At 43.4% G+C, this 27,585-nt stretch overlaps 1 protein-coding gene across 2 annotated transcripts in view; it reads right to left on the bottom strand.

The window, feature by feature from the left end:
• fmn2b (formin 2b) overlaps positions 1 to 27,585 on the bottom strand; it is a 583,001-nt gene that overhangs the window by 56,292 nt on the left and 499,124 nt on the right. Inside the window, exons 17-18 of one of the 2 annotated variants that reach the window (XM_085980275.1) lie at positions 7,141 to 7,290; positions 5,387 to 5,431 (exon numbers count right to left, since the gene is read on the bottom strand). In XM_085980275.1, the coding sequence (XP_085836401.1) occupies positions 5,387 to 5,431; positions 7,141 to 7,290 (195 nt within the window). The remainder of the gene's footprint in view (positions 1 to 5,386; positions 5,432 to 7,140; positions 7,291 to 27,585) is intronic. The other variant, XM_085980276.1, reaches the window with a different exon arrangement.

The raw sequence follows: 27,585 nt of genomic DNA, 5'->3' as shown, positions 1-27,585 counted from the left end.
GCGCGTTAGCGATGCAGAGGTGTTTCGGGAGGGAATTCCATGGTGGGGCGAAGGAAATCGGGCACGCACAAGAGGCCAGAATTGGAGAAACTCAAGAGTTCTCAGAAGGTTGTAGGGCTATAGGGAGGGGCAAGGCCATGAAGGGATTTGGACACAAGGATGATAATTTTAAAATTTGAGGCGTTGCTGGATCAGGAGCCAATGTAGGTCAGCAAGCACGAGGATGATTGGTGAACGGAGTTAGTGCGAGTTGGGATACGGGCAGCAGAGATTGGGAGATCTACAGAGGGTGGAAGATGGAAGGCCAACCAGGAGAGCACTGGAATAGTCAAGTATAGAGGCAACAAAAGCTTGGATGAAGCTTTCAGTAGCAGATGGGCTGAGGCAGGGGCGGATTCAGGCGATTATTACAGGAGGTGGAAGTAGGCAGTCTTGGTGATGGCGAGGATATGGACATGGATAGGATATATGCAGAAGAAACAAAGTGGAACAGGTATGGCTCAAGGCAAGGTATAAAGACAACACAGGAGCCTCAAGCAACATTGTAATAATGGTGGTCCAAAGCAAATTATTAAAGTAGACATTTCTTTCCTGGTTAGAAGTGCCAACTTGCTGATAAGCTCGTGCTGTGTGGAGATTTAAAGAGCTGTAATAGTACAGCCCAGTAAATAAGACATTTAAATGTGCTTTCAGTAGGGGGAGAATTTTTTTTTTACTACTTTCTCCACCTTCCCCCAAGGGGGAAGAAAAATTGCTTTCATCATTGGTCGTTATCCAATTTGTACTTAGCTTTGCAAGGCCAGAATTATTACATGTACATTTTTAAGAATTTAAGTTATTGAAATAATTGGGTGACTGACTTAAATGAACGACTTAATGAATGTCATGCAACTTCTACTAATGCCATGACTCTGAATTCTGCTATTGCTTTCTTTTGGATCAGCACAATTGATGCCAGCAAGTGTGTGGTCTGGATTGCAAACACAGCTAGGTCAATCAGAATAGAAAAATGGGGACCTTATCCAAGAATTAGGTTGCATGCTTCAATTTCAAAAGTGCGTGCAGGACAACTTTTACATTGTACAATTTTTCATTTAAGAGGAATTTCCATTTGAAGGGGCTTGTTTATTCTCCGGTATGCAGGACGGAGGCATAAAATGTAACATTCGAATTGTTGATCAGAAACTGGAGTGCTAACATTTCCGAATAGTCCGACTGCACTTAATAAAAAAATTATTTTACGGCTACACAGAAAGATGTAGTTAAAGTGGATCATCTGACAGCTTTCTGCATGAGTACAAATAAAGCATGCTTGAACTCTCTTCAAACGAGGACCTGGAAAGCTTTTTAACCCTTTAATTAATTGTGCTCATTAAAAAATGCGCAAATCAATATAGGAAGCGCAGACACCTGAAAGGCCGTTTACGATGAACTGAGTGTCCACACAGGGTGCCTATTAGGAACAATATTTATGTCATGACCAGGCCATAAGCATATACATACATTTATGAGTATGTTTGTCCTGCTTTGTTGGACACAAGTAGATTCTAATGTGGCCCAGATGTATTTTCCATTTTACAGCATGGTAACGCTTTTAATGGAGCTGTTTGCACTGCAACGACTGTGTGGGACAGTAACTGGAGGAACTTCTGCCTAGTTTCCGCAATGTGACAACTGCTGTTTGGTAGTGACTGGAGAAACAGTATTGCAGCACAATGAAGAGATACTCTCCGACCCACTGCTCTGCAAGATGAGAGGACAGTTAGTTCCATTTGTTTAAATTGGATTTTATCCACAGGTACAAACGTAGCTTTAAATATAGTGCTGGCAAAAATCATAGCCAAAGAGTCCAGAGACGTAGATTTGGTCGAAGTACACGCATATGCTAATTGTAATATTAAGCACATTCCTCATAACTTCTTTCCCCTGTAGCCATCATTTTTCTTAATTAACAAATCTGAAATTTTTGGCTGCAGTGCTAAATGAAATAAAACTGACATTGCAGCCCTCAAAAGAGCAAATAAGAGCCATTTGTCGTATTCGTCTGAGGCATTCGTACGAATGCAAGCCCGTCCTTTCCTGAGGCTGCAACAAACAGTACGACAGCAGAGTCGGTGCAAAATGGCCTTGCTTTGCACCAAAGCCAAAGTTGTGGCGTAAATCCAGAGTCAGGGCCCAACTTGTCTCCGGGGGTGAAGTGGAGTGAAAGAGTTTGCAAAAACAGGAAGCCACTTCCAAATCTACATGTTTGAAAAACATGATAAGGTCACGTCGTAACAAGTCCAAGTATGTTTCCAACTTGGATAACAATGAAATATTCTGCATACAGACAAACAATTCTAGTTATAAGAAGGTTTTCTTATGTAGGACTCGCATAATATAAGATAGGATCTTACAGCAGCATAAACTTGTCTATAAGATGAGAATTTTAGGTTACTGTTTGGGTTTGGAAATAAAGAGTTTAACCCAACTCCCCCTTACCGATCTTAAATGTGAGTCATTGAGGTAGACAGTATTGTAGCTCACTCTGGGGAAGTGCATTCTCCTGGCTTGGTCCCGCTCTTGTCTGTTCTGGACCTTCTGGTCCTCTACTTTTCTACCCACCCCATCTCCTTCTCTAGTATCTGTGCATAAATCTAGCAGTGTGTAAAACAGTCATCACGCATTGAAATCACATTTTCTGCTCTCTTAGAAGATAGGAGCAGGAGTAGGCCATTCTTGAGCGACAATGATTGGTGGGAAGGTTCCATAGAACATGTGAGAATTGATTTTAATGTGCCACATACTGTTATATGTAGCAAGCACCTTGAGATGTTTTACTAAGTTAAAGGCGTTATATAAATGCAAGTTGCTGTTGTTACTACTGTATGTACAAGTGGGAAGTGAGGGGACTGGGAGCCAGATAAGAGGGGACCGGGAAACCAGGACTCGAGGTATTGTTGCGTGGTTCCTCAAAATCTCATTACAAAGTTAGCCAACTAGTTGTAGATGCAAAAAAAAATTCTCTGATGGATTGCAATTTGAGTTGCGTTTCCAACATAAAACAATACATCCTTGTCGCATTCTCAGACTGGAATAATCAAAATAAAACAAATCTAATACTGTGCAGAATTCGATTTGAAATTTCCTCCTGTTTGGAGGTTTTTGGGCTGGAAAGTGTGTGCGTGGGGTGGTCTCAAACACAAGTATACACAATAATCCAGTGGTTACATTGGTGTACGAACAGAATATGCTACAAATTGCCATGCATTTTGCTTGCATCTGCAATTCTCCACAGCGAGTTTCCAGCTCAAAAGGGCCAAAGGGAGCCTTACCACAACCACTTGCCCATAGGTTGCTCACGCACCTAACAGATAAATGGAATAATATTGGGAAATAGTTGGGAATATGCCATTTGAATATTTCATTAACCCTAGAGGCAGAGGAGAGAACTAAGGAGAAGGATAAGTTGCAACAGGAAAAAAAAAGACACCACATACATTCTCCAAAGTACACCTCAACAGCTTTCAGCAACTTGCAAAACCACTGAGGTAATGCAACTCACATCAAACTCTTCTTCAAAAATAAAGTAATCGCCGAGAACACATCCAAGTTGGCTATTTTTCTTTTTACATTAAAAAGTGTTTTATATTATATATTCCAGAGGTCTGATAGATAGTCTGCCAGGAACGCTAATATATTCCAACAGTGAAAAACAGTGGGTGGAATCAGGAGGTGAGCAGAGGCGCTGCATTCTCCCACCTAGAGTTTTTATTACAAACAAATGTCAAAAAAACAAAGAAACCGCAGCTGTGGTCTTTGTGGTAATGCAACATAACAACCCACCAGTGTTGAGTAATGTTCTCTGGCTTTGGTTAACAAAGCATCCTGACATGCAAGGAAAGGTGGAAACTGAGCCCACTGTTTTCAAAATACTTCACAAAAAGTGTGAACTCCATAGCATGTGGTTCACAGCAGAAGAAAACACAGATCAATCATACAGATCTAAACAATGACACCAGAAAGGCATCCTTTTCTCAAAACTATGCAGTTGTGTACTTGATATTTATCTCAGGAGTTGGACAGGTAGATCCTCTGGTATTCCACAAATGTGCAGCAATCTTCAGTCCCTGCCACGTGCGCGCCCTGCTTAGGTGGACAGCTTTATAAAGACAATAGTCACACTTTTCCTAACAAATTGTTTTTCTGAAAGCACGTTAAATGTACAACAGGGTCATTTATTTGGGGGGGGGGGGGGGGGGAAGAGACATGGCTTTGCAGCGTGTATTTCTAGAACGTTCCATTTAATTAGAAACTAAGTTTTCAATCGCTCAGTAGAATTTTCGATGAAACAGTTTCCAAAAATAAGCTTTGAAGAATGGGGATACATTTTTTGGAATTTATATTCTATAATAGATAAGAGAACTACTAGTGCACATCCTTCTTCTGTGCTGTATATTCTATGTAATTCTATGTAACATTTTTTTCTTTGAATTAAATGAGCATTACTCCTCTATGGCTGATACTGGTACACTAGTGATACAATAACCCAAATTAATAAAACTTTTGTTTGACAAAAGGTCATCGGCCTGAAACATTCTGTTTCTCTCTCCACAGATGCTGCCTGGCCTGCTGAGTGTTTCGATTTTTATTTCAAATTAAACAAAATGCCCATTACATCTCTCATCCAATTGCCTTTAAGTACTAGCATTAGGAAGATTGCAATAAGACGAGCTTGCTCAGGGTCAATAGAATATGTTGTTTGTGCCAATGAGTGGGATGGGTATTGGAAATATGCACTGAATGGCCTTTAGGTGGCTTCAATTGTTTGCTAAGTGCACACTACCACAAATGGAGAGAGGGTTTTTCGGTACCTGCGAAAATCACAGTAGGCACAAATGACTAAGTAGGACAAACATCATAAAGTAGTCGAAAACTATTGGGCCAGAATTTGCTGTAGCAGGGTATCTAACGGCGTCTGCTATTAGTTAGACATGCCCCTGCACCCTTCAGCTCAAAACATTTTTTGCCCTCAAAGTTGCTGAAAGTGCAAGCTGATAACGGCGCAGCGAGGGAAACAGGGCATCTGGAACCTGAGTGAACAGGGCAGCCAACACAACCAACATTGGGAAATAAACACAGGAAGGAAGGAGGGTGAATTCAATGCCAAATCAGGTACAGAAAGAGAAAAGGAAGATTGGATTAAGAGAGAGAACAGACAGAAAGCAAAAGTAAGAAAAAAATTAAAATTAAAAATTTTACATTTTTAAAAATCTTCCTGAAAAATTCAAAACCTTAAGGAATGAGATTCCACATTTGCAATTGCTAATTTTGGTGCCAGACTTGCAGATATTGACACTCATCACATTGTTAAAAGGGTACTTACATTTGTATTGACAAGACTTACCGTGGTGAGTTTAATGGGCAATTAATGGGCAAATACAGCAAGTTCCTAAAAGAAATGGGGAGGCTAAGGGTGAGAATACATTTTCGCGAAGTTAACGGTGAAGTGGTGCAAATCGGACAGCAACTTTTGGATATTCATATTTAACCGCGCTTCTGCTGCACACCTGAAGTTACTGTACCATTTACCAAAACTTTGACAGCAAATTCTGGCCCATTAAGTTTTTGTTCAAGTTGTTACACCATTTAAAAAGTCGAAGGCCACTCAATAAATGGAACCATCCAGTTCTGTGTCTGATACCCGAGCCGACCCGAGATATTTGAAAAAAAATAAAACCCTGAAACACTGATGCTCCACTGCCAGACACTATGATAACATTAGTGCTGTAGAACCCTGAGGCACCTCATCAACAAATCTTAATTTTAAACACTCTGCAGTAAATAATCCCAACAATAAAGTGCAAACAAAAATTAGCAATCACCAGTGAATTTTTATTACTAATCAACTGAAACCACATGCTGCACTGAAAAGAGATGATTGAGGTAGGCCTATATTATTTACTCAAGACACCATTCACTGAAGGCATAAAAACATGTATTGAACATTAGCCAATCGGTCTCTGATGGGAATCAGCTAATCAACACATCGCTGCATTAGGATCAATTAACTATCTTTTAAAATCTCTGCTTCAGGCCTACCACGTTCCACCATAACTGGCCATGTACATCACTTTGGGCAAGGAAAGTTGATGTGCAAATCAATGTGAACTGCTGCAGCCATTTAAGATGATGGTCTCCATTGAATTTGAGAACCACTGCTGATCAAATCTGGGTAATAGCAGTGCCAAATATGAGGAACTAGTTGGTGAGTAAACTTGACTTTATGGGTCAGTAAAGATGGCAGTCTCATATTAAAAAGTGCTCTGCGCTTGCAGGTATCTGCCCTAGTTAGCCAACTTCCGAATTTATTTTCCTGGCAGAATAGGGATTTTCCAAATTTAATCTAGATCTGTGCACAACAGAGGAGTCCGACAGGCTGAACAAAGGAAAGTCAAAGTACAGAGGGAATCTCTACAGTAAGAATTGTATGGAACTGAAAAATTCTACAAGAACTACTCTTGTGAAACACCACAGAAGCGTGTGTGGAAAGAGGGGGTGTGGGGGTGCATGTGCAGAGAGCGGGGGAGCGGGGGTGGGTGCGGAGAGCGGGGGTGGGTGCGGAGAGCGGGGGTGGGTGCGGAGAGCGGGGGTGGGTGCGGAGAGGGAGGAAGGGAGAGATGAAACCTGGAACTGGAACTGCATTGCATGCGGATAAAGCCACGAAACCCAAAATAGAATCTCTACTGTAGACTGGGACATAAAGTCCAAGAATTAGAAGAGATGTGTGAACTGTCAAAGATGACACGACCAGGATCTGGTGTGTGTTTGAGTTGGGCTTCATCCTCTTTCTCATAAAAGATACAGTCCTGAAAAGGAGTCTGCAATCTCTTCATGGAACAAACCTACATTAGATTTTTACCAGTCTTAAAAACTTTTATTCTTGATCAGGAACAAGCAACTGTACAAAGTGATTGGGTGGCTCACTAATAACTAATTTCCCCTCCTGAACAAGGTGAAAATGGACATTGGGAGTGCCTGGCCACCATCCAGGTCATTCTAATGGAAACAGACCATGTATCAATACGGTAACTTGGAAAATGTAAATCAGTTTCACTACTTAGTAACAAAAGAAATATGGAAAATACTAAATGTACTTACTTCTCCTTTAGAATAACTCTGCTTTCCTTTTTCCAGTACTCTTTGAAGTCTGTACAAAACTCATGCCACAGGGTAAATAAATGATTTGGAGTGACTTCTTTGTCTCCTGACTTTGGCTTCATGCTAAAGTATGCTGCTGTTTCCAAGAAGCTGACAAAAGAAAATATAATCAAAATATAAGCCTGAAAGACACTTTTAATCTTCTGCTATTAGTCAGTAACAATTAGCAATGAAGAGAACTGCACTGTTGACAAATATTTAAACAATTTTAAACTGGTTATAGTTCAGGACAAAGCAGCCCACTTGATTGGCACCCCATCCACCACCTTAAACATTCACTCCCTCCACCACCGGCACACCGTGGCTGCAGTGTGTACCATCTACAAGATGCACTGCAGCAACTCGCCAAGGCTTCTTCGGCAGCACCTCCCAAACCCGCGGCCTCTACCACCTAGAAGGACAACGGCAGCAGGCGCATGGAAACGACACCACCTCCAAGTTCCCCTCCAAGTCACACACCATCCTGACTTAGAAGTATATCGCCGATCCTTCATCGTCACTGGGTCAAAATCCTGGAACTCCCTACCTAACAGCACTGTGGGAGTACCTTCACCACACGGACTGCAGCGGTTCAAGGTGGCGGCTCACCACCACCTTCTCAAGGGCAATTAGGGATGGGAAATAAATGCTGGCCTTGCCCGTGACGCCCACATCCCATGAATGAATATATTTTAAAAAGTTCACAACACCTTAGAGAACTCAAAAATCAAAAGTTCAGTGAATACTGATGCACATGATATTTGCCATGATACCGTTCCTCTTAGCTTAAAAATTTGAAGTTATGTACTCTTCTATATTCTTCTGGATGCAAAAGGATACCTCAGAGCTAATCCCTTTGAAACACAGAACACAATAGATAATTGCAGCACACCTTGTAATTGGGTTTCAGAATCAAGGGGAAATTAGGAATGCCAAACATGTGACCCCGTTTGTTTCTATTCTGAAACCAAATGGTAAATCGTTTACATCTGGTGGATAGGTTCCTGAGGCACATGGCAGAAGTGTTCCTTTCTGCACAATGCAGATCACCATGTATTTAGAGTTTTAGCCCCTACAACATTACCACACAACCTAGGGAGGGGAGAAAGAGGGGGACAGCTGCTCAGTGCATTGACCTCCTTTTCCATTAGCTCACTTTTCCCCAGAATCTTTTCTCATACAATAGTCAGCAATCTACTCTTAAACCTCCATCACATTCTCAGCCTTTGTGTGTTACAAGGCTGAGTCCATTACTTGCAGTGGTACATTGAGTATTTAACCTGACTTCACTCAGTCTGTAGCCATGCTATCAAGGTAGGATGGTACCTGGTATCAGAATTTCCATCATTTTCCTCATCTGGCAGAGCCAAGAAACTCCAGAAGGGAGGAGGAAAAAGGTCTCGACCGCCTTCTTTCAGACAACCCTCGGGATCAAGAGGAGAAAGAGCGCATATCTAGGATTCATATTTAGGAGGATAAGGATGGCCATTATATAAGTACTATTTAAAGTCTCCAATTCTGGAGCACAAGACTATTTGAATCTCTTCCTGCAGCAAAAAGATCCTCCTCTGCATAGTTCTTTTTCAGTATATCACTTCCTGATGGCATACTTATCAGATTGTGTAATCAAATGGATTACCAAAACATAACAAATCTCAGGTATTCATTGATAAACTGGACCATTGTGTTGTCCGTCCATGGAAAGACAGATGAACCTTATACCCAAAGCTGAATGTAGTGTTAAATAAAGCAGTAATACAAAAAGAAAATACTGCAGATGCTGGAAATCTGAAATAAAAACAGAAAATGCTGGAGATACTCAGCAGGTCAGGCAGCATCTGTGAAGAGAGAAACAGAGTTAACGTTTCAGGTCAATGATGAAAGGAGAGATAGATTTCTAGACACAAAAGTCATCAAGGGGTAAGGCGAGAGCGCAGGAATATGGTATTGAGATAGAGGATCAGCCATGATCATATTGAATGGCGGAGCAGGCTCGAAGGGCCGAATGGCCAACTCCTGCTCCTATTTTTCTGTTTTTCTATGTTTTTTTCTACCTTGTCTGTGCCGACCGACAAAGAACGCTATCCAGCCTAATCCCACTTGCCAGCACTTGCTCCATATCCTTGCAGGTTATGGCATTTCAAGTGCATATCCAAGTACTTTTTAAATGTGATGAGGGTTTCTGCCTCTACCACCCTTTCAGGCAGTGAGTTCCAGACCCCCACCACCCTCTGGGTGAAAAAGTTTCTCCTCAAATCCCCATTAAACCTCCTACCAATTACTTTAAATCTATGCCCACTGGTTAGCGACCCCTCTGCTAAGGGAAATAGGTCCTTCCTATCCACTCTTTCTAGGCCCCTCATAATTTTAATATTTAGAATTGCTGAGTTTCCAATTAACATTTCTCTCATGCAATTTTAACTTTTGGTGATAATGTTCTACACATCTCTAAATTTTTCTTTCCATTGACTTCAGTGAAAATCTCAATGACACAAACACAAGTACTGGCAGGAGGGTAGGTAACCACAAGATACAGATTCAAGATCATTGGCAAAAAAAGCACAGGGGAGATGAAGAGAAATTTTTTTTATGCAGCGAGTTGTTATGACCTGGAATGCACTGCCTGAAAGTATTGAATCTAATTTGCAGGGCTATGGGGAAAGGGTGGGGGGGTGAGTTTTAGTCAGGCTCAGGAGGAAAATGAAGGAGGATAGTTAGAAAGTATTTTGTTTCACTAAGTTGACCCACTGACGTTGGGAAGCATAGCGTGTTCATTATTTTTTATTACAGAAAGACAAATTGTGCTGATTGAATCAAATGCTTTTTTGGTCTGCCTTCTAAAAGATTGAAGAAGTGCAAAGGACACCAATATCCAGTTCCGATCATAATGGGATACTACTGTTATACCCATAGTTTATAGTACCATGGATGGTACAGGAACACTCCCTAAATGCAGGAGGCTCAGCTCACTAATAGGTGTGACTAGCATTACTATACCCAAGAATATCTAGGCCTGTGTGCGAACGCTTTGCTAACAAAGGCCTGAGGCACTAGGGAGTAAACAAGCAACCAGGCATGTCTAGGGCCTGGTGCTTTATTGATTTGCAGGCCATCAAGGGTAGAAACAGGGCTGAGAGAGATAATTGACACCAAAAATGCTAGGGGGAAAAATTCGGTATCGCCGAATTATATTTTGGGGCGCTAATATGGCACTTGAAACGCCATAGCATACAAGGCTACGGACTAAGCACTGGAAAATGGGATTAGAATAGACAGGGCTTGATGACTGGCGCGGACACGATGGGCCGAATGGCCTCTTTCTGTGCTGTATAACTCTGACTAATATCAGCCGGGCGCAAAGTGTAGCGCCCAGCACTAATTATTGCCTCCGACTGCAAAATTCGCCTCTATCGACCCTGGAGGTGATTTGAGCATTAAATCAGGCGCTACACACCTCTAAGGCGGAAACGTCAGGGAGCAAGGCACCACCTCAGAACCCTACCAAAGCTCAGGCGATGTCAATTACCATGGAAACCAGACAGACTGGCGCCTTCCAGTTCTTAAAGGGGAGGGGCCTCTTGCTGGCCAGCCACACCCTGCTCATTGCAGCCTTGAATCTCGGCCTGGAGAGATCTCAAAAGCAATTATGTTGGAGGCACTAATGGATAGGCCCAGGGAAAGAGCTCGGCGCTTAGGAACCTCAAAAGTGGTGCCAAGGGCCAAAACTCCTTAGACAGCGTTAAATCCAAAAGTTTTGCAGACAAGAAAAGGCAGGAAGCGCCCACCTTTAAATAGCACTCCCCCAGCCCCTTTCCGACTTGAAAATGTTCCCCTATACCCGTCGTTCCTAGCGGCAGGCACTAAAGCAGGGGGCGTGACTCAATATCCGGTCAGAGGCGCTACCGGGACGCTGCACGCTCGACTGACATCATGATCTGCGGGTGCAGGAGATCGTGCTGGTAGCGTTTAGCGCTGCCACAAAACGACTGGTCAATTTCGCGAGCGGCACTAAAACCGCTGCGCTCGGGCGCTAAGTTCCGAGTGCCCCGTTAGCACCCCCCAGAGGCGCTAACGGGAGGCACTAATCAACCGAATTTTTCCCCCCTAATCTCTTCCAGTATATGTCATTCAGATTGCTCAATAGAATTGAGGAAGTTTCTTTGGAAAATAATATACAAGATATTGTTTTGGACACTAAAGTCCTCAGTTCTTAATTTAGTTCCAGTTCCTTTAGTCTTTGTAGTAGAAGATGTAAGAGTTCTTTGTCCAGTATATGTAGAAGGGTATCTCTGGACAATCAGAAATGGTATACCGTACGATCTAACTTCTATAACTGAGATCAAGGGAGGTGAAATTTAAGCCAGCTAGACCAGATACAGCTACCAACATGGGAAGTTACTTTACCCAGGAGCAGAAGATCCAGGAGGAATGCATAGCACCTCTACAGATGGAGGTTCATCACTGTGACATCTCAGAAGGCTAACACCATCCTCCCAGGGGAAGGAGAAGTAACCAGTTTATCCACAACTGGTTATTTATTTCATCAGTTAATCCTATCGACTAATTACTTGCACACTCAATGTTTAAGTGCTACTAACTATGATTCTAAGGCTAATAAACAATTGCTAGTTAGTTAATGACTTTATTTTTTGACTTCCTTGAGAATTGGCAAGAAGGGTTAATTTATTCACTTAGTAGCTCACACGGACCCTGATGGGAGGTTGGGAGGATGGTTGGGAGGTTGGGGGGTTGGGAGGGTTGGGAGGTTGGGAGGGTCAATATACAAGACAGTTTGATGAGCCAAATTTAGGCATCATTAACTCTGAAGGTAAACCTCAGAAATGCTCCCTGATGAAAAGTTAAGGTTATAGATTAAGGATTTGTCTGGTGCCCTCAATGAATATTCCAGTCAGGGTATCAACCCCAGCGGTTTTCATTTTCTCCCACACCTAGGGCTGGATTATTCCAACCTCGGCGGGTCCAGGGCGGGCGACGTCTGTGGCATGTGGGGACCCCACATCTGTCTCGATCCCGGCCTCCAACAGGATTTTCCATTGATGGGGCTGGTTGAGCCCGCCCTGCGAGGTTCCCGACCAATTAATAGGAAGCGGGTCTGGTGAAGTCATTTGATGACGTGTAAAGCAACCGGTTTCCTTAAAGGGACCATGTCCACGATCATTTTGACGGTTCTGCTGTCAGTGTTCTGCAGCATTAAGGTGCTGCAAACATTGCACAAAGGCGCACAGCTGCACCCAGGCTCTCCCATGACTCCCTCCATATGCTAATGGAGGGAGTCACTGAATGCAGGGAGGTTCTCTTCCCTTCCAATGGGTGGAAGAGACCTCCCCAGGAGACCAACGCAGCCTGGTTGCACATAGCACAGGAGGGCACATGCAGGGATGTCATCAGGAGGACTAGGCTGCAATGACCCAAACCTTTCAATGATCTCAGATTACAAAACGTTATTGTAAAGCCACACTCAGCCTCATCCTGCTGTGCCATTCATCACATCCCCATCACTCTGCCTTCCCTAACCCCCGCACATCCATACTCACACCAACTTACCTTGCACCTCCACCCATCCCTCTCTATCATTATCACTTCCCTATCTCACTAGCCACCCCTCACACTCACCCTTATCCAATCTTACTAATTAACACACAAGGGGCGATAACACAGTTGGGTGTTATCGCCAATGTTCATGTAAAGTTGCTGTTAATATGTTGTCAAACATTGAAATCTTTATTTTCAACACTTTACGTTCCTGGACAGATTTGGAAGTGGCTTAATGAGTTGCAGTGAATGGGGAGACAAAACTGTACACCCCCCTCCCACCACCCCCCCCCCCCGCCCCCGCAATGGTGATGAGTGTGAAAGGAATGGCTTGGGTATTGTAGAGATGATTTATGGTGCTGGTGTGGGGTGGTGCCAACCTGGCGCATCATGTGGCAGCCAGGCTGTACAGCGTCAACTGAAGTAAATGAGGTTATGGTGAGGTCATCTCTGGCGTCCCGGGAAGCAATGTGCTCGGGTGCTGATGCCCCATGTCCTGTGCAGCATCAGGTGATTGCAGAGAAGGTTGGTGTGGATGTTGGTGCTGCTGGTGTACCTGATGTTGGGGCTGATCGTGGTGGGATTCTGAGGACAAAGGTGAGATTTTTTCAAGGGCACCGATGCTAATGAACAGATGACAGCCAAGGTTGAGATGACAGAAGCAATCTGTCAATGGTGAGAGAGGTTGTTCCAATGAGGCGACACTGGGTAGAGAGTTTGCTCCAAACACTTCAATCCTCCATAAATCTGAAAAGTGTGTTCCAAATCCTGAAGGCTCCAGCCTCTAAGATTGGAAAGTGAACAGCTATGAAATGGTAGCTTTTATACCACTTTTGCAGCTTTCAACTATCCACAGCAATGCAGGATCATTGCGAACCTGACACAAATAAGAACATAAGAAATAGGAGCAGGAGTAGGCCAATCGGCCCCTCGAGCCTGCTCCGCCATTTAATAAGATCATGGCTGATCTGAACCTAACCGCCAATCTACTATCACAGAACCATCTCCTGAATCTAACAGAATTAGACACATGAAATAGGAGCAGGATCAGGCTACACGGCCCCTGGGCCCGCTCCGCTACCCACAGGGCCATGACCGATCCGAACCGAGACTCATGTCCAAATTCCTGCCCGCTCCCCATAACCCTTTACTTCTAGGAAACTGTCTATTTCTGTTTTAAATTTATGTAATGATGTAGCTTCTACAGCTTTTTGGGGCAGCATATTCCATGGACCTACCACCCTCTGAGTGAAGTAGTTCCCCCTCATCTCAGTTTTGAAAGAGCAGCCCCTTATTCTAAGACTATGCCCCCTAGTTCTAGTTTCACCCATCATCGGGAACATCCTCCCCGCATCCACCCGGTTCACAATCTTATATGTTTCAATAAGATCGCCTCTCATTCTTCTGAACTCCAATGAGTAGTGTCCCAATCTACTCAACCTCTCCTCATATGTCCATCCCCTCATCCCCGGGATTAACCGAGTGAACTTTCTTTGTACTGACTCGAGAGCAAGTATGTCTTTTCTTAAGTATGGACACCAAAACTGTATGCAGTATTCCACGTGCGGTCTCACCAATACCTTGTACAACTGAAGCAATACCTCCCTATTTTTATATTCTATCCCCCTAGCAATGAAAGCCAACATTCCATTGGCCTTCTTAATCACTTGCTGCACCTGCATACTAACCTTTTGAGTTTCGTGCACCAGGACCCTCAGATCCCTTTGTACTTCAGTACTTTCAAGTTTCTTGCCATTAAGATAATAACTTGCTCTACGATTTTTCCTGCCAAAGTGCATAACCTCACACTTTCCAGTATTGTATTCCATCTGCCAAATCTCTGCCCACTTACTTAGCCTGTCTATGTCCCCTTGCAGGTTTTTTATGTCCTCCTCACTCACTACTTTCCCTCCCATCTTAGTATCATCTGCAAACTTTGATATGTTACACTCGGTCCCCTCCTCCAAATCGTTAATATAGATTGTAAAGAGTTGGGGACCCAGCACTGACCCCTGCGGAACACCACTAGTTACTGATTGCCAGTCTGAGAATGAACCATTTATCCCAACTCTCTGCCTTCTGTTAGATAGCCAATCCTCTATCCATGCCAGAATATTACCCCCAATCCTGTGATTTTTTATCTTAAGCAATAATCTTTTGTGTGGCAACTTGTCAAATGCCTTTTGGAAGTCTAAATACACTACGTCCACTGGTTCCCCTTTATCCACCCTATATGTTATTTCCTCAAAGAACTCCAGCAAATTTGTCAAACATGGCTTCCCCTTCATAAAACCATGCTGACTTTGTCCTATTAAATTATGATTATCCAAATGTCCTGTTACTGTCTCCTTAATAATGGACTCCAAAATTTTACCTATCACAGATGTTAGGCTAACCGGTCTATAGTTTCCAGCCTTCTGTCTACTGCCCTTTTTAAATAAGGGTGTTACATTAGCAGTTTTCCAGTCTGCCGGGACCTTTGCCGAGTCCAGGGAGTTTTGGAAAATTACCAATGCATCCACAATCCCTACCGCCACTGCCCTCAAGACCCTAGGATGTAAGCCATCAGGTCCAGGTGATTTATCCGCCTTGAGTCCCATTATTTTACCGAGTACCACTTCCTTAGTGATTTTGATCGTGTTTAGCTCCTCCCCCCCTATAGCCCCCTGTTTGTCCAGTGTTGGGATATTCTTAGTGTCTTCTACTGTAAAGACTGATACAAAATATTCATTGTGTTTTTGCCATCTCCATATTTCCCACCATTAATTTCCTGGTCTCATCCTCTAAGGGACCAACATTTACTTCAGCCACCCTTTTTCTTTTTATATAACTATAAAAACTCTTACTATCTGTTTTTATATTTTTTGCTAATTTACTTTCATAATCTATCTTCCCTTTCTTAATCTTTTGTTATTTTTTGCTGTCTTTTAAAGTTTTCCAATCCTCTATCCTCCCACTAGATTTGGCTACCTTATATGCCCTTGTTTTTAGTCGAATACTATCCTTAATTTCATTACTCAGCCACGGATGGCTGTCTTTTCTTTTACACCCTTTTCTTCTCAGTGGAATATATATTTTTTGGAAGTTGTAAAATAACTCCTTAAAATGTACACCACTGATCATGTATCGTCTTACCCTTTAATCTATTTTCCCAATCTACTCTACTCAATTCCGCTCTCATACCTTCATAGTCTCCTTTATTCAAGCTTAGCACGCTTGTTTGAGATCCAACCTTCTCGCCCTCTAAATGAATATGGAATTCAACCATGTTATGGTCACTCATTCCAAGGGGATCCTTTACTAGGACATTTTTAATTAATCCTGTCTCGTTACACAGGACCAGATCTAAGTTTGCTTGCCCCCTGGTCGGTTCAGTTACATACTGCTCAAGAAACCCATCCGTAATACACTCAATGAACTCATCCTCAAGGCAGCCCTGCCCAATTTGATTTGTCCAATTAATATGATAGTTAAAATCCATGTTCCCTTATTACAAGCCTCAACTATTTCCTGATTGATACGCCGTCCAACAGAGTTGCAGCTGTTCGGAAGCCTATAGACTACGCCCACTAGTGTTTTTTTCCCCTTATTATTCCTTATCTCCACCCAAACTGTTTCATTATCCTGATCTTTTGACCCAATATCATTTTTCTGTATTACAGTGATTCCTTCCTTTATTAACATAGCCACCCCACCTCCCCTTCCTTCCTGCCTGTCCTTCCTGATCGTTAAATAACCTGGTATGTTTAATTCCCAGGCATTGTCACCCTGCAGCCATGTTTCTGTAATAGCCACAAGATCATACCCATATGTAGTTATTTGTGCCATTAACTCGTCTGTTTTGTTACGAATGCTACGTGCCTTCAGATAGTAAACTTTCAAATATGTTTTGCGACACTTAGTTCCTGCTTTTGCCCTTTTTATTACTTTACCTTGTACTCCATACCTTCTGCCCCTTCCTGAAACGCTCTGGTTTTTAATTTCCCCACTGCTACCTAAGTCTATGACCTTCTCTGTTGTCATTTTTATTATTTGCTCTCTAGGAACCTCCACCCCACTAGTTAGTTTAAAGCCCTCTCTACAGCCCTAGTTATATGATCCGCCAGGACTCTAGTCCCAGCACTGGCCAAGTGAAGCCCATCCCAACGGAACAGCTCCCTCCTGCCCCAGTACTGGTGCCAGTGTCCCAGGAAGCAAAACCCATTTCTCCCACACCAGTCTTTGAGCCACGCATTTAACTCTCTAATTTTATTTGTCCTAGCCAAATTCACTCGTGGCTCAGGTACCCTTGAGGTTCAGTTTTTTAATTTGACCCCTAGCTGCTCATACTCCTTTAACAGAACCGGCTTCCTAGTCCTATCTACGTCGTTTGTACCAACATGGACCATGACAACTGGATCCACCCCCTCCAAATGCAAGTTTCTTTCCAGCCCAGAGGAGATGTCCTTAACCCTGGCACCGGGTAGGCAACACAGCCTTCGGGACTCTCGCTCTTGGCTGCAGAGAACTCTATCTATCCCCCTAATAATACTATCCCCTACCACTACAACATTTCTATTTACTCCCCCCTCTTGAATGGCCCCCCCGTTCCACGGTGCTGTGGCCAGGTTGCTCATCCTCCCTGCAGTCCCTGCTCCTGTCCCCACAGGGAGTAAGAACCTCGAACCTGTTGGACAAGAGCAAGGGCTGCAGCTCCTCCAGCTCTACCTCCTGGATCCCCGTAACTGCCTCACGCGTAGTCACACCATCCTGTCCCTAACCATGGGCTACATCTGAATTAATTAACTTCATAGGTGTGACCACCTCCTGATACAGAGTCCAGGTACTTCTCCCCCTCCCTGATGTGTCGCAGTGTCTGAAGCTCAGACTCCAGCTCATCAACACGGAGCTGGAGTTCCTGTAGCAGCAGACACTTATCACAGACGTAATCACCGTGAGCCTCAATGGGGTCCACCGGCTCCCACATCTCGCAACAGTAACACATCACCTGCTCCATTCTATGTAATTAATTAAAATTTTTATTGTTAGTTATGGACACCCTCTGCCCGATTTTAGATGCTAGTATCCCCTTTAATTAATTGGATTTAAATTAAATCAATCCCTCGAATTACACCAGTTAAATGGTTTACCAACAGTCACTCTGCACCAGAAAGGCCTTATTAACTACAATCCACAGAGTTAAAGTTTGAAAAGAGCACCTAACACCCCACTTACCCTATCTCACACACTTACCCAAACTCACAGCACTCTCTGCTGACTCGCACTCAGTGCTTGCTTGCACTAGCGTGGTCTTTTTATACTGTTTGTTTGTTTACAGCCAAATGAGTCACCCCTGCTGATTGGTTAGAAAACTGGTTTCCACTGCCTGCTGTGCCAATTTACTCCTACTGCAGTGTAACCTTGTTTTACTCTTCTTAAACCAACAGAATCCCAAAAATTTAACTTTTCCCCTTTACTTAAACTGCTTAAGTAATCTTATCAAGAATGATTTAAAGAGAAATAACAATTAAAGAACTCTCACACTTACCCAAACTCACAGCACTCTCTGCTGACTCGCACTCAGTGCTTGCTCGCACTAGGACTGGTCTTTTTAACATGGAAAAATCGTTAGGACCTGGCAAAATGCTGCTTAAATACCTTTAAGCAGCTTAAGTATCTCAATTGCCTGACCTGCCGCTTAGTGCCGAGTCTGCAAACCGTAGGCCGAGCCGGCACTTGGGAAATTAAAAAGGAGGCGGGTTCAGAGCGGACTTCCGCCCCGCTGTCAATCACTGCCATTTTGACAGCAGACCCACCTCCAAACCTGCCCTCTGAGCGCTGGCAAAATTCAGCCTCTTCTATTTTTATTATTTTCTGGGGTCTCATGGCCCATGTTGGAAGTGGAACTCTCAGTTAAAAACTTGTCTCAGAGGCTGAGAAATTGCTCCGTGGGCCCAGCGACTCAAATTGAAGACATGTAAAAATGGATATGATGATAGCATGGATGTGATCAAATACATGGCACCGGTTTCATGTGGGTATATAGCCTGGCAGTTATATTACCACACTAGAGGTCTAGGTTCAAATCTTAGCACAGCAACTTTTGAAATTAAAATCAATAATTCAGGAAATTGGTTGGATAGCATCAGCAGAAGAAGTGTGAAAGCTTGCAGATTGTCATGAAAACACTACTGGTTCGCTAACGTCATTCAAGAAACGAAGTCTACCCCTTGCTGAATTAGTTTACGTGCGACTCCAGTTCCACACTGCATGATTGATATTTTCTGCCCTCTATCGTGGCCTAGTAATCCACTCAGTTGTAAACATTCGCTACCAAATTCAAAAATAAATGTTTGAAAAATCTGACCTACCTTTCAGCAACAACCCAGGCATCGTATTAGGCCAAAACTTAGGCAATCTCAGCCCAGTCAACCCTGCAAAGTCTTTTACACTGACATCTGGGAACTGATTCCCAAGTTGAGAGAACCACAGTGTAGTCAAACAAAAGCCCAGCATAGTCATACTGATAGAATCATATCCAACAGCCAACATACCAGACTCCTCCATTACCATCCCTGGGTATGTCCTGTCCCATCCGCATGATAGAACCACCAGAGGTGGGAGCACAGTGATTATACATTTGGATGGAATCAGTCCTAGGAGTCCTCAACATTTACTCTGCACCTTGAGGTTTCAAAGTTCCAGGTCAACCAATGTCAAGGAAACCTTCCGTCCATTTCTCAATGGATGAATCAGTATTCCTTCATGTTGAACATACTTGAAGGAAGTTCTGAAGGAGCCAATGGCACAGAATGTAGTTTGGGTTCGGGACTTCCAATGTCCATCAAAAGTGGCTTGGTATTACCACAACTAACCAAGCCCGGAAGAACATAACTGGTAGACTGGGCTTGTATCAGGTGGTGAGGTAACCATCAAGAGGAAGTAATCTACCAAACTTCATCCTCACCAACCTACCTGTCAGAAACATGCCTGTCCATGATAGCAGTGGTAGAAATAACCACTATACTGTAGGATTCGCAAAAATCCATGAAATACAGTATACCGGTAGGGCCCCTGAAGTGGCCACATTGTAAGAACACAGAATGGAGTTGGCAGTTCTCATGGCCCAGTTCGAAAGGACACACACAGTACCTAACAGCAGTCTGAGTCATCATCGATTAGAAGAATCCAGAACCTTACTGTTTTTGATATTGTAATGTGGTTACAGCAGTAAACAAAACTATTAGCACCTGAAGGTGCACTAATCGCTGGCAGAGCGGTAACCGATCTCAGAAACTGCTGAGCACACACAAACGAAGGGACACTAATCGGATTCCCATTAGTTCGATTTGCGAGCAGTTAAAATTAATGTGCTTGCTTTTGTTAAAGCAACCTTAACAAAGGAAAACGGTTGATTTGGCGCCAAGATTAGGGCCAGAAAAGAGTATAATCGTTCAGGTAAATCGTCAGCAAGTCAGTCTAAGATTCGACCAGAGTAAGGAAGACTCCTCCGGAGACGGTTCACACCGTGATGTCCAAGTCCAGTTACCATCAGGAGTTCGAGGACCGTGCGGAACAGAAAACGGCGCGAGGATTTCGGAGGACTTCCAAAGTTTGTACAGGAGAGCGAGTCCAGGAGCCGGTCCCATAAGGAAGGTCGGAGGTCCCGGACGACACCAAGTAACAGGGTCCAGGAGCCGGTCCCATAAGGAAGATCGGAAATTCCAGATGTAACAAGAAGTACCAAGGTCCAGAAGGGTTTTGAAATTCTGGTGAGCATAAAGGCCCAACTCTACCTAACTGACATAATTGAGGTATATTCAGTAACGGGAGGGTTTGTAACGTTAAGGGTATTTGTAAGTCAGGAGTGTGATTTATCCCTCGATGTGTCCGTGCGCTTCCCTCACCCCCGCTTTTAGCTTATCGCTATTTTAGAACTGTTTATATGCTTTAAAGTTATTTTTCTCAGTGTATAATTTAGTCCTCTGTGAGAAACGTTATTTTTCGTCTGCATTTATTCTTGCCATTTTTCTCTGTGTACATTCTCTTTCAAAAATAAAGATCGTTTTGACTTAAAACTCAATCTGTCTCATCTGACCATTTGTCTTCCGAGTCACGAGTTGGGCCAACACACAAAGGTTGTCTGGCAATAAGCCCAGTGTCCAGAACCGTGAGGGGGGAGCGCTTCGAAACCGCTCACGAGTAGTGCGAAAATCAAAACCGATTTAGCACACCATAAGCTCGTTAAAACGACCCCTTACATACAGTCCTTGGGAAGAAAAAGTCTCATTCCCACAGTGTGGGCATACTCTATTGTGTAGTTTTACACTACGACCATGCTAAGTGGGACAGACTTGGGTATATTTAATAACGCGAAACTGAGCATACACGAGGCACTGTGGGCCATTAGCAGCAGAACTGTATACAACCACCCAAAACCTCATGGTTCAGTACATCCCTCTCTCCTTCAACACCATCAAGCCTGGAGACCAGTCTTGGTTCATTGGAAATTGTGAAAGGCTGTCAGGAGCAACACCAGGTTATACCTTAGAATCATGTACCAACCTAGTGAAGTTGCTGCACAGGACTACCTGCATGCTAAACACCAAAATCTGCAGGCTATGGATAGAGATAAGCAGCCCCATAGCCAACAGATCAGAGGAAAGCTCTCTAGCTTTCCATATCCAGTTAAGAATGGTGGTGGGCAACTAAGCCATCAGGAGGAGGACACTCCACAAACATTCTCATCTTCAACCATGGTGGAACCCAGCAAGGGACAAGACGGTCTTCATGCTGAGTGAACAAACTGACTCAGGCTCCTCCCGAGGTCCCTACCACCATTAATGCTAGTGTCCAGACAATTTTGCTTACTCTAAATTACATTAATTAGCAGCCGAGTGCACAAGACACAATGAAGGCTATGGGCCCCGACAACGTCCCCTTCATAAATGATAAAAGGGTGAGGAACAAAAAACAAAGGGCCAAACTAATTCATAAAAAATGTGAGCATAAAAAAAGCCTGAGGGTTTTATACCTTAATGCGAGAAGCATCAGGAACAAGGTAGATGAATTAGCTGTGGAAATAGAGGTTAATAATTATGACCTAATTGGGATTACGGAAACATGGTTGCAGGGTGAGCAGGGCTGGGAGCTTAACATACAGGGGTATTCAGTATTTAGGAAGGATCGACAAAAAAGAAAGGGAGGAGGGGTAGCATTGCTAGTAAAAGAGGGGATAAATGCAATTGAAAGGAAGGATATTAACTCAGTTAATACAGAATCTATATGGGTGGAGCTAAGAAATAGCGAGGGGCGAAAAACATTAATAGGAGTGGTATATAGGCCTCCAAATAGTAAAATAGAGGTTAGGGAGGGCATCACGAGGGAAATTAGAGAAGCGTGCAATAAGAGCACAGCTGTCATCATAGGTGACTTTAACTTACATATAGATTGGACTAGCCTAATCAGTAAAAATAATGAGGAGGAGGAATTCCTTGAGTGTTTGAGGGATGGTTATCTGGATCAATATGTCGAGGAACCAACTCGGGAACAGGCTATATTGGACTGGGTACTGTGCAATGAGAAGGGACTAATCAGTAATCTTGTTGTACGGGGACCCTTGGGTTAGAGCGATCATAACATGATCGATTTCTCACTCGAAATGGAGAGCGAAGAAATTGACTCAGAGACTAAGGTCCTGAATTTAAACAAGGGGAATTATGATGCCATGAGACGGGAACTGAGTAGGTCTGATTGGACAACGTTCCTGGGAGGACTGGAGGTAGATAAACAATGGCAAACATTTAAAGATAGAATGACAAAATTGCAAAAATTGTTTATACCAATCTGGCATAAAAGGAAATCTAAAAAGGTGACTCAACCGTGGATAACAGGGGAAATTAGAGACAGCATAAAATCCAAAGATAGGGCGTATAAAATAGCCAAAAAAAGCGCCAGAGCGGAAGATTGGGAACAGTTTAAGATAGAGCAAAGGAGGGCAAAGGGCATAATCAAGAGGGGCAAAATAGCTTACGAAAACAAGCTGGCGGAAAATATAAAAACTAACTCCAAAAGCTTTTATAAGTATATCAAAAGGAAAAGACTGGTGAAAACCAAAGTTGGTCCATTGCAGTCAGATACGGGGGAATATATAATGGGAAATAAGGAAATGGCAGATCAACTAAATGCATACTTTGGGTCAGTCTTTACGAAGGAAGACACAAAAAACCTCCCTGGGATATCGGGAAAAATAGGGACATTGGCAAAGGAGGAACTGACGCAAATCAATATTTCTAAGGATATGGTGTTAAGGAAGCTAAAGGGATTGAAGGTGGACAAATCCCCAGGGCCTGATAACATGCATCCTAGGGTACTGAAGGAGGTGGCCCTAGAGATAGCGGATGCACTAAGGATGATTTTTCAGAATTCATTAGACTCGGGAACAGTGCCGATGGATTGGAGGGTAGCTAACGTTACCCCACTATTCAAAAAGGGGGGTAGGGAAAAAGCAGGTAATTACAGACCTGTAAGCCTTACATCAGTTGTGGGCAAAATGCTGGAGTCCATCATTAAGGATGAAATAGCGGAGCACTTAGCAAATGGGGACAGGATAGGACAGAGTCAACATGGATTTACAAAGGGTAAATCGTGCTTGACTAATCTATTGGAATTTTTTGAGGGAGTAACTGGTAGAATAGATGGGGGAGAGCCAGTAGATGTGGTGTACCTGGACTTCCAAAAGGCCTTCGATAAGGTCCCACATAAAAGATTAGCATGGAAAATTGAGGCTCATGGGATAAAGGGGAAAGTTTTGGCGTGGATAGGGAACTGGCTGTCAGATAGAAAACAGAGAGTTGGAATAAACGGCTCATTTTCTGAATGGCAGGCAGTAACAAGTGGGGTACCACAGGGATCTGTCCTGGGCCCCCAGCTGTTCACAATTTACATTAATGACCTGGATCAGGGAGTCGGATGCAGCATTTCCAAATTTGCAGACGACACTAAACTAGGAGGGGGGGTGGGCTCAGAGGAAGAGACCAGGAAGCTCCAGAGCGATTTGGACAGACTGGGCGATTGGGCGGATAAATGGCAGATGCACTATAATGTGGACAAGTGCGAAGTTATCCACCTTGGGTGCAGGAACGGGAGGGCAAATTATTATTTAAATGGCAATAGATTGGGAGAGGGGGAAGTACAGAGAGACCTGGGTGTTCTTGTACACCAGTCACTGAAGGCGAGCATGCAGGTGCAACAGGCGGTCAAGAAGGCAAACGGTATGCTGGCCTTCATAGCAAAAGGGTTAGAATACAGGAACAGGGATACCTTGCTGCAGCTGTACAGGGCACTGGTGAGACCACACCTCGAGTACTGTGTACAGTTTTGGTCGCCTCATCTGAGGAAGGATGTTCTTGCCATGGAGGGGGTGCAGCGGCGATTCACCAGGCTGATACCAGGAATGGCAGGAATGACCTATGAGGAGAGACTATGTAGTTTAGGGATGTACACACTGGAGTTTAGAAGATTGAGAGGGGACCTCATAGAAGTGTATAAAATTCTGACAGGTCTAGACAGACTGGATGCAGAAGGAATGTTTCCCTTGGCGGGTGAGAACAGAACTAGAGGACATAATTTAAGGATAAGGGCTAAACCATTTAGGACAGAGATGAGGGGGAATTTCTTCACTCAGAGAGTGGTGAACCTGTGGAACTCATTGCCACAGAGGGCAGTGTACGCCAGCTCATTAAATATATTTAAGAGGGAATTAGATATATTTCTACGGGCAAAAGGGGTTAAGGGTTACGGAGAGAAGGCGGGGACGGGATACTGAATTAAAGGATCAGCCATGATCTCATCGAATGGCGGAGCAGGCACGAAGGGCCGAATGGCCTACTCCTGCTCCTATCTTCTATGTATCTATGTATCACTGGCACCCTCTCGCTGTAGTACACGTGATCTATAGGATTCAATACACCAACTCACCAAGATTGTGATTTTGCAGTAGGTTTATTGATCTTATATAATATGTGGAGAACTAATGAAGAATGGTCCTTGTATAAGTTTGCATTTTCTTTATTTGCATTCAATGAAGTGGCTAGACCCCCTTCTCATTTTGGCACACACCTATAATATTTATTTGTCCTTGGGTAGACCAATTTCAAGTTTGGAAGGAAAGTTGCTTAATACCTTATATGGTCCATCAAGGATATTAAAGACACCAAGGAAAAGACTGCTGCACCATACAAGTTATGAAGGACCACCCAACGAGAGAAGCAGAGGGTGCAAGATGCCTGACAAATAAAGCTACTAAGTGGAACAAGGGAAGCAATTTGACATAAACACAAAGAAAATACTGCAGATGCTGGAAATCTGAAATAAAAACAGAAAATGCTGGAGACACTCAGCAGGTCAGGCAGCGTCTGTGAAGAGAGAAACAGAGTTAACGTTTCAGGTTGATGACCTTTCGTCAGAACTGAAAGCAATTTGACATTTTGCATTACAAACTACATGTATATTCATGGAATGGAACCACTTTGCTGAAAGAGGTCTTAATTATAGCAAAGTAGACAGAGCCACATGTGCAATTAATTGGACCCAGGACAAATTGCACATCCCATGTTTATTTGCAAACAAAGACCTGAACAGTTAAAGCATGCAGTACTACTTGTCCAGATGCCTGGTTGATGCTAAATCTCTCCGACAGGTGTCTAATGCAAATAAAGACAATGCTACTGTGAGCTTAACACATACAGGCTGAGCACAACTTCCAACACAGCAGGGCTAACGATCTCACTTACTACCTCACAAAGATCTACTACCACTCAATTTCAATTCCAGCTAAACTGGGTGTCCACTGGCTCAATGAGAAATTTATGGATCTATCACAAAGATTGCACACTTCCACCTCTGTAATGCTGACAGCCTCTGCTCTTACCTCATCCCATGAGTTATTAAAACCTAACTCATGCCTTTGTTGCCTCCAGACTTGATTATTCCAATTGTCTCCTGGCCAGCCTCACATCCTTCACCTTCCATAAACTTAAGCTCATCCTAAACTTTTTTTTTTTTTAACCCTGTATCCGATCTCATATCAAGGCCCTGCTCAACCACCAACGCAATCCCACTGATCCACAGTCCCTCAAATTTAAAATTCTAATTCTTGTATTTAAATTTCTCCATGGCCGCACCTCTATTTATACAATATCCTCCAGTCATACACTGTTCCCCTGAATTCTCTGTTCTTCCGATTTTGGCCTCTTGTGCACCCCCTTGCCTTCACCCCACCATTGGCGCTCATGCCTTTAGCCATCTAGGTCCCACTCTCTGGAATTGCCACCGTAAACCACTGCCTCTCTTTTATTCTTTAAAACGCTGCTTATAACCCATCTCTTCAGCCAAACTAATTCATAATGAGAGTGTGAAAAAAGCAAGCCTGAAGGCTTTGTATCTTAATGCTAGAAGCATTAGGAACAAGGTGGATGAATTAGTTGTGGAAATAGAGGTAAACAAGTATGATTTGATTGGGATTACAGAAACGTGGCTGCAGGGTGGGCAAGGCTGGGAACTTAACATCCAGGGATATACAATATTTAGGAAGGATCGGCAAAAAGGTAGGGGAGGTGGGGTAGCATTGCTGGTAAAGGAGGGGATTAATGCAATGGAAAGGAAGGATATTAACTCGGATGAAACGGAATCTGTATGGGTAGAAATGAGAAATAGCAAGGGGAGGAAAACGTTAGTGGGTGTGATATATAGGCCTCCAAATAGTAATATGGAGGTGAGGGAAGGCATAAAAAGGGAAATTAGAGAAGCGTGCGATAAGAGCACAGCTGTCATCATGGGTGACTTTAATTTACATATTGATTGGACTACCCAAATTAGTAAAAATTCTGAGGAGGAGGAATTCCTGGAATGTTTTCGGGACGGTTATCTGGACCAATATGTCGAGGAGCCGACTCGAGATCAGGCCATTTTAGACTGGGTATTGTGCAATGAGAAGGGACTTATCAGCAATCTTCTTGTACGAGGCCCCTTGGGTCAGAGCGATCATAATATGATCGAGCTCTCAGTCGAGATGGAGAGTGAGGAAATTGAATCAGAGACTAAGGTCCAGAACTTAAATAAAGGGAATTACGAGGGTATGAGACGGGAATTGGGTAAGATTGATTGGGTGGTGTTTCTGGGGGGATTGACAGTGGATAGACAATGGCAAGCATTCAAAGATAGAATGGAAGAATTCCAGAACATGTTTATACCGGTTTGGCATAAAAATAAACCTAAAAAGGTGGCTCAACCGTGGATAACGAGGGAAATTAGGGACAGCATAAAATCAAAAAAAAGGGCATATCAACTGGCAAAAAAAAGCACCAGACCGGAAGATTGGGGGCAGTACAGGATACAGCAAAAGAGGACAAAGGGATTAATCAGGAAGGGGAAAATAGAATACGAAAGTAAACTTGCAGCAAACATAAAGACAGACTGCAAAAGCTTTTATCGGTATATCAGGAGGAAAAGACTGGTAAAATCCCAAGTCGGTCCCTTGCAGTCCGATTCGGGAGAATATATAATGGAGAATAAGGAAATGGCAGACCAATTAAACTCATACTTTGGTTCTGTATTCACAAAGGAGGACACAAATAACCTCCCAGGAATATCGGCAAACATAGGGACTAATGAGAGGGAGGAGCTGACAGAAATTAGTATCTCTAGGGATATGGTGTTGGGTAAGTTGAGGGGACTGAAGGCCGACAAATCCCCGGGGCCTGATAAACTACATCCTAGGGTACTTAAGGAGGTGGCCCTGGAGATAGCAGATGCTCTAAGGATCATCTTCCGGAACTCCATTGACTCGGGAACAGTACCCGTGGATTGGAGGGT

Source organism: Somniosus microcephalus, chromosome 3 (genome assembly GCF_052327205.1).
Source record: "Somniosus microcephalus isolate GS21.2 chromosome 3, FLI_Smic_1.0, whole genome shotgun sequence".
NCBI lineage: Eukaryota > Metazoa > Chordata > Chondrichthyes > Squaliformes > Somniosidae > Somniosus > Somniosus microcephalus.
This window is presented reverse-complemented; position numbering and strand designations above follow the sequence as displayed.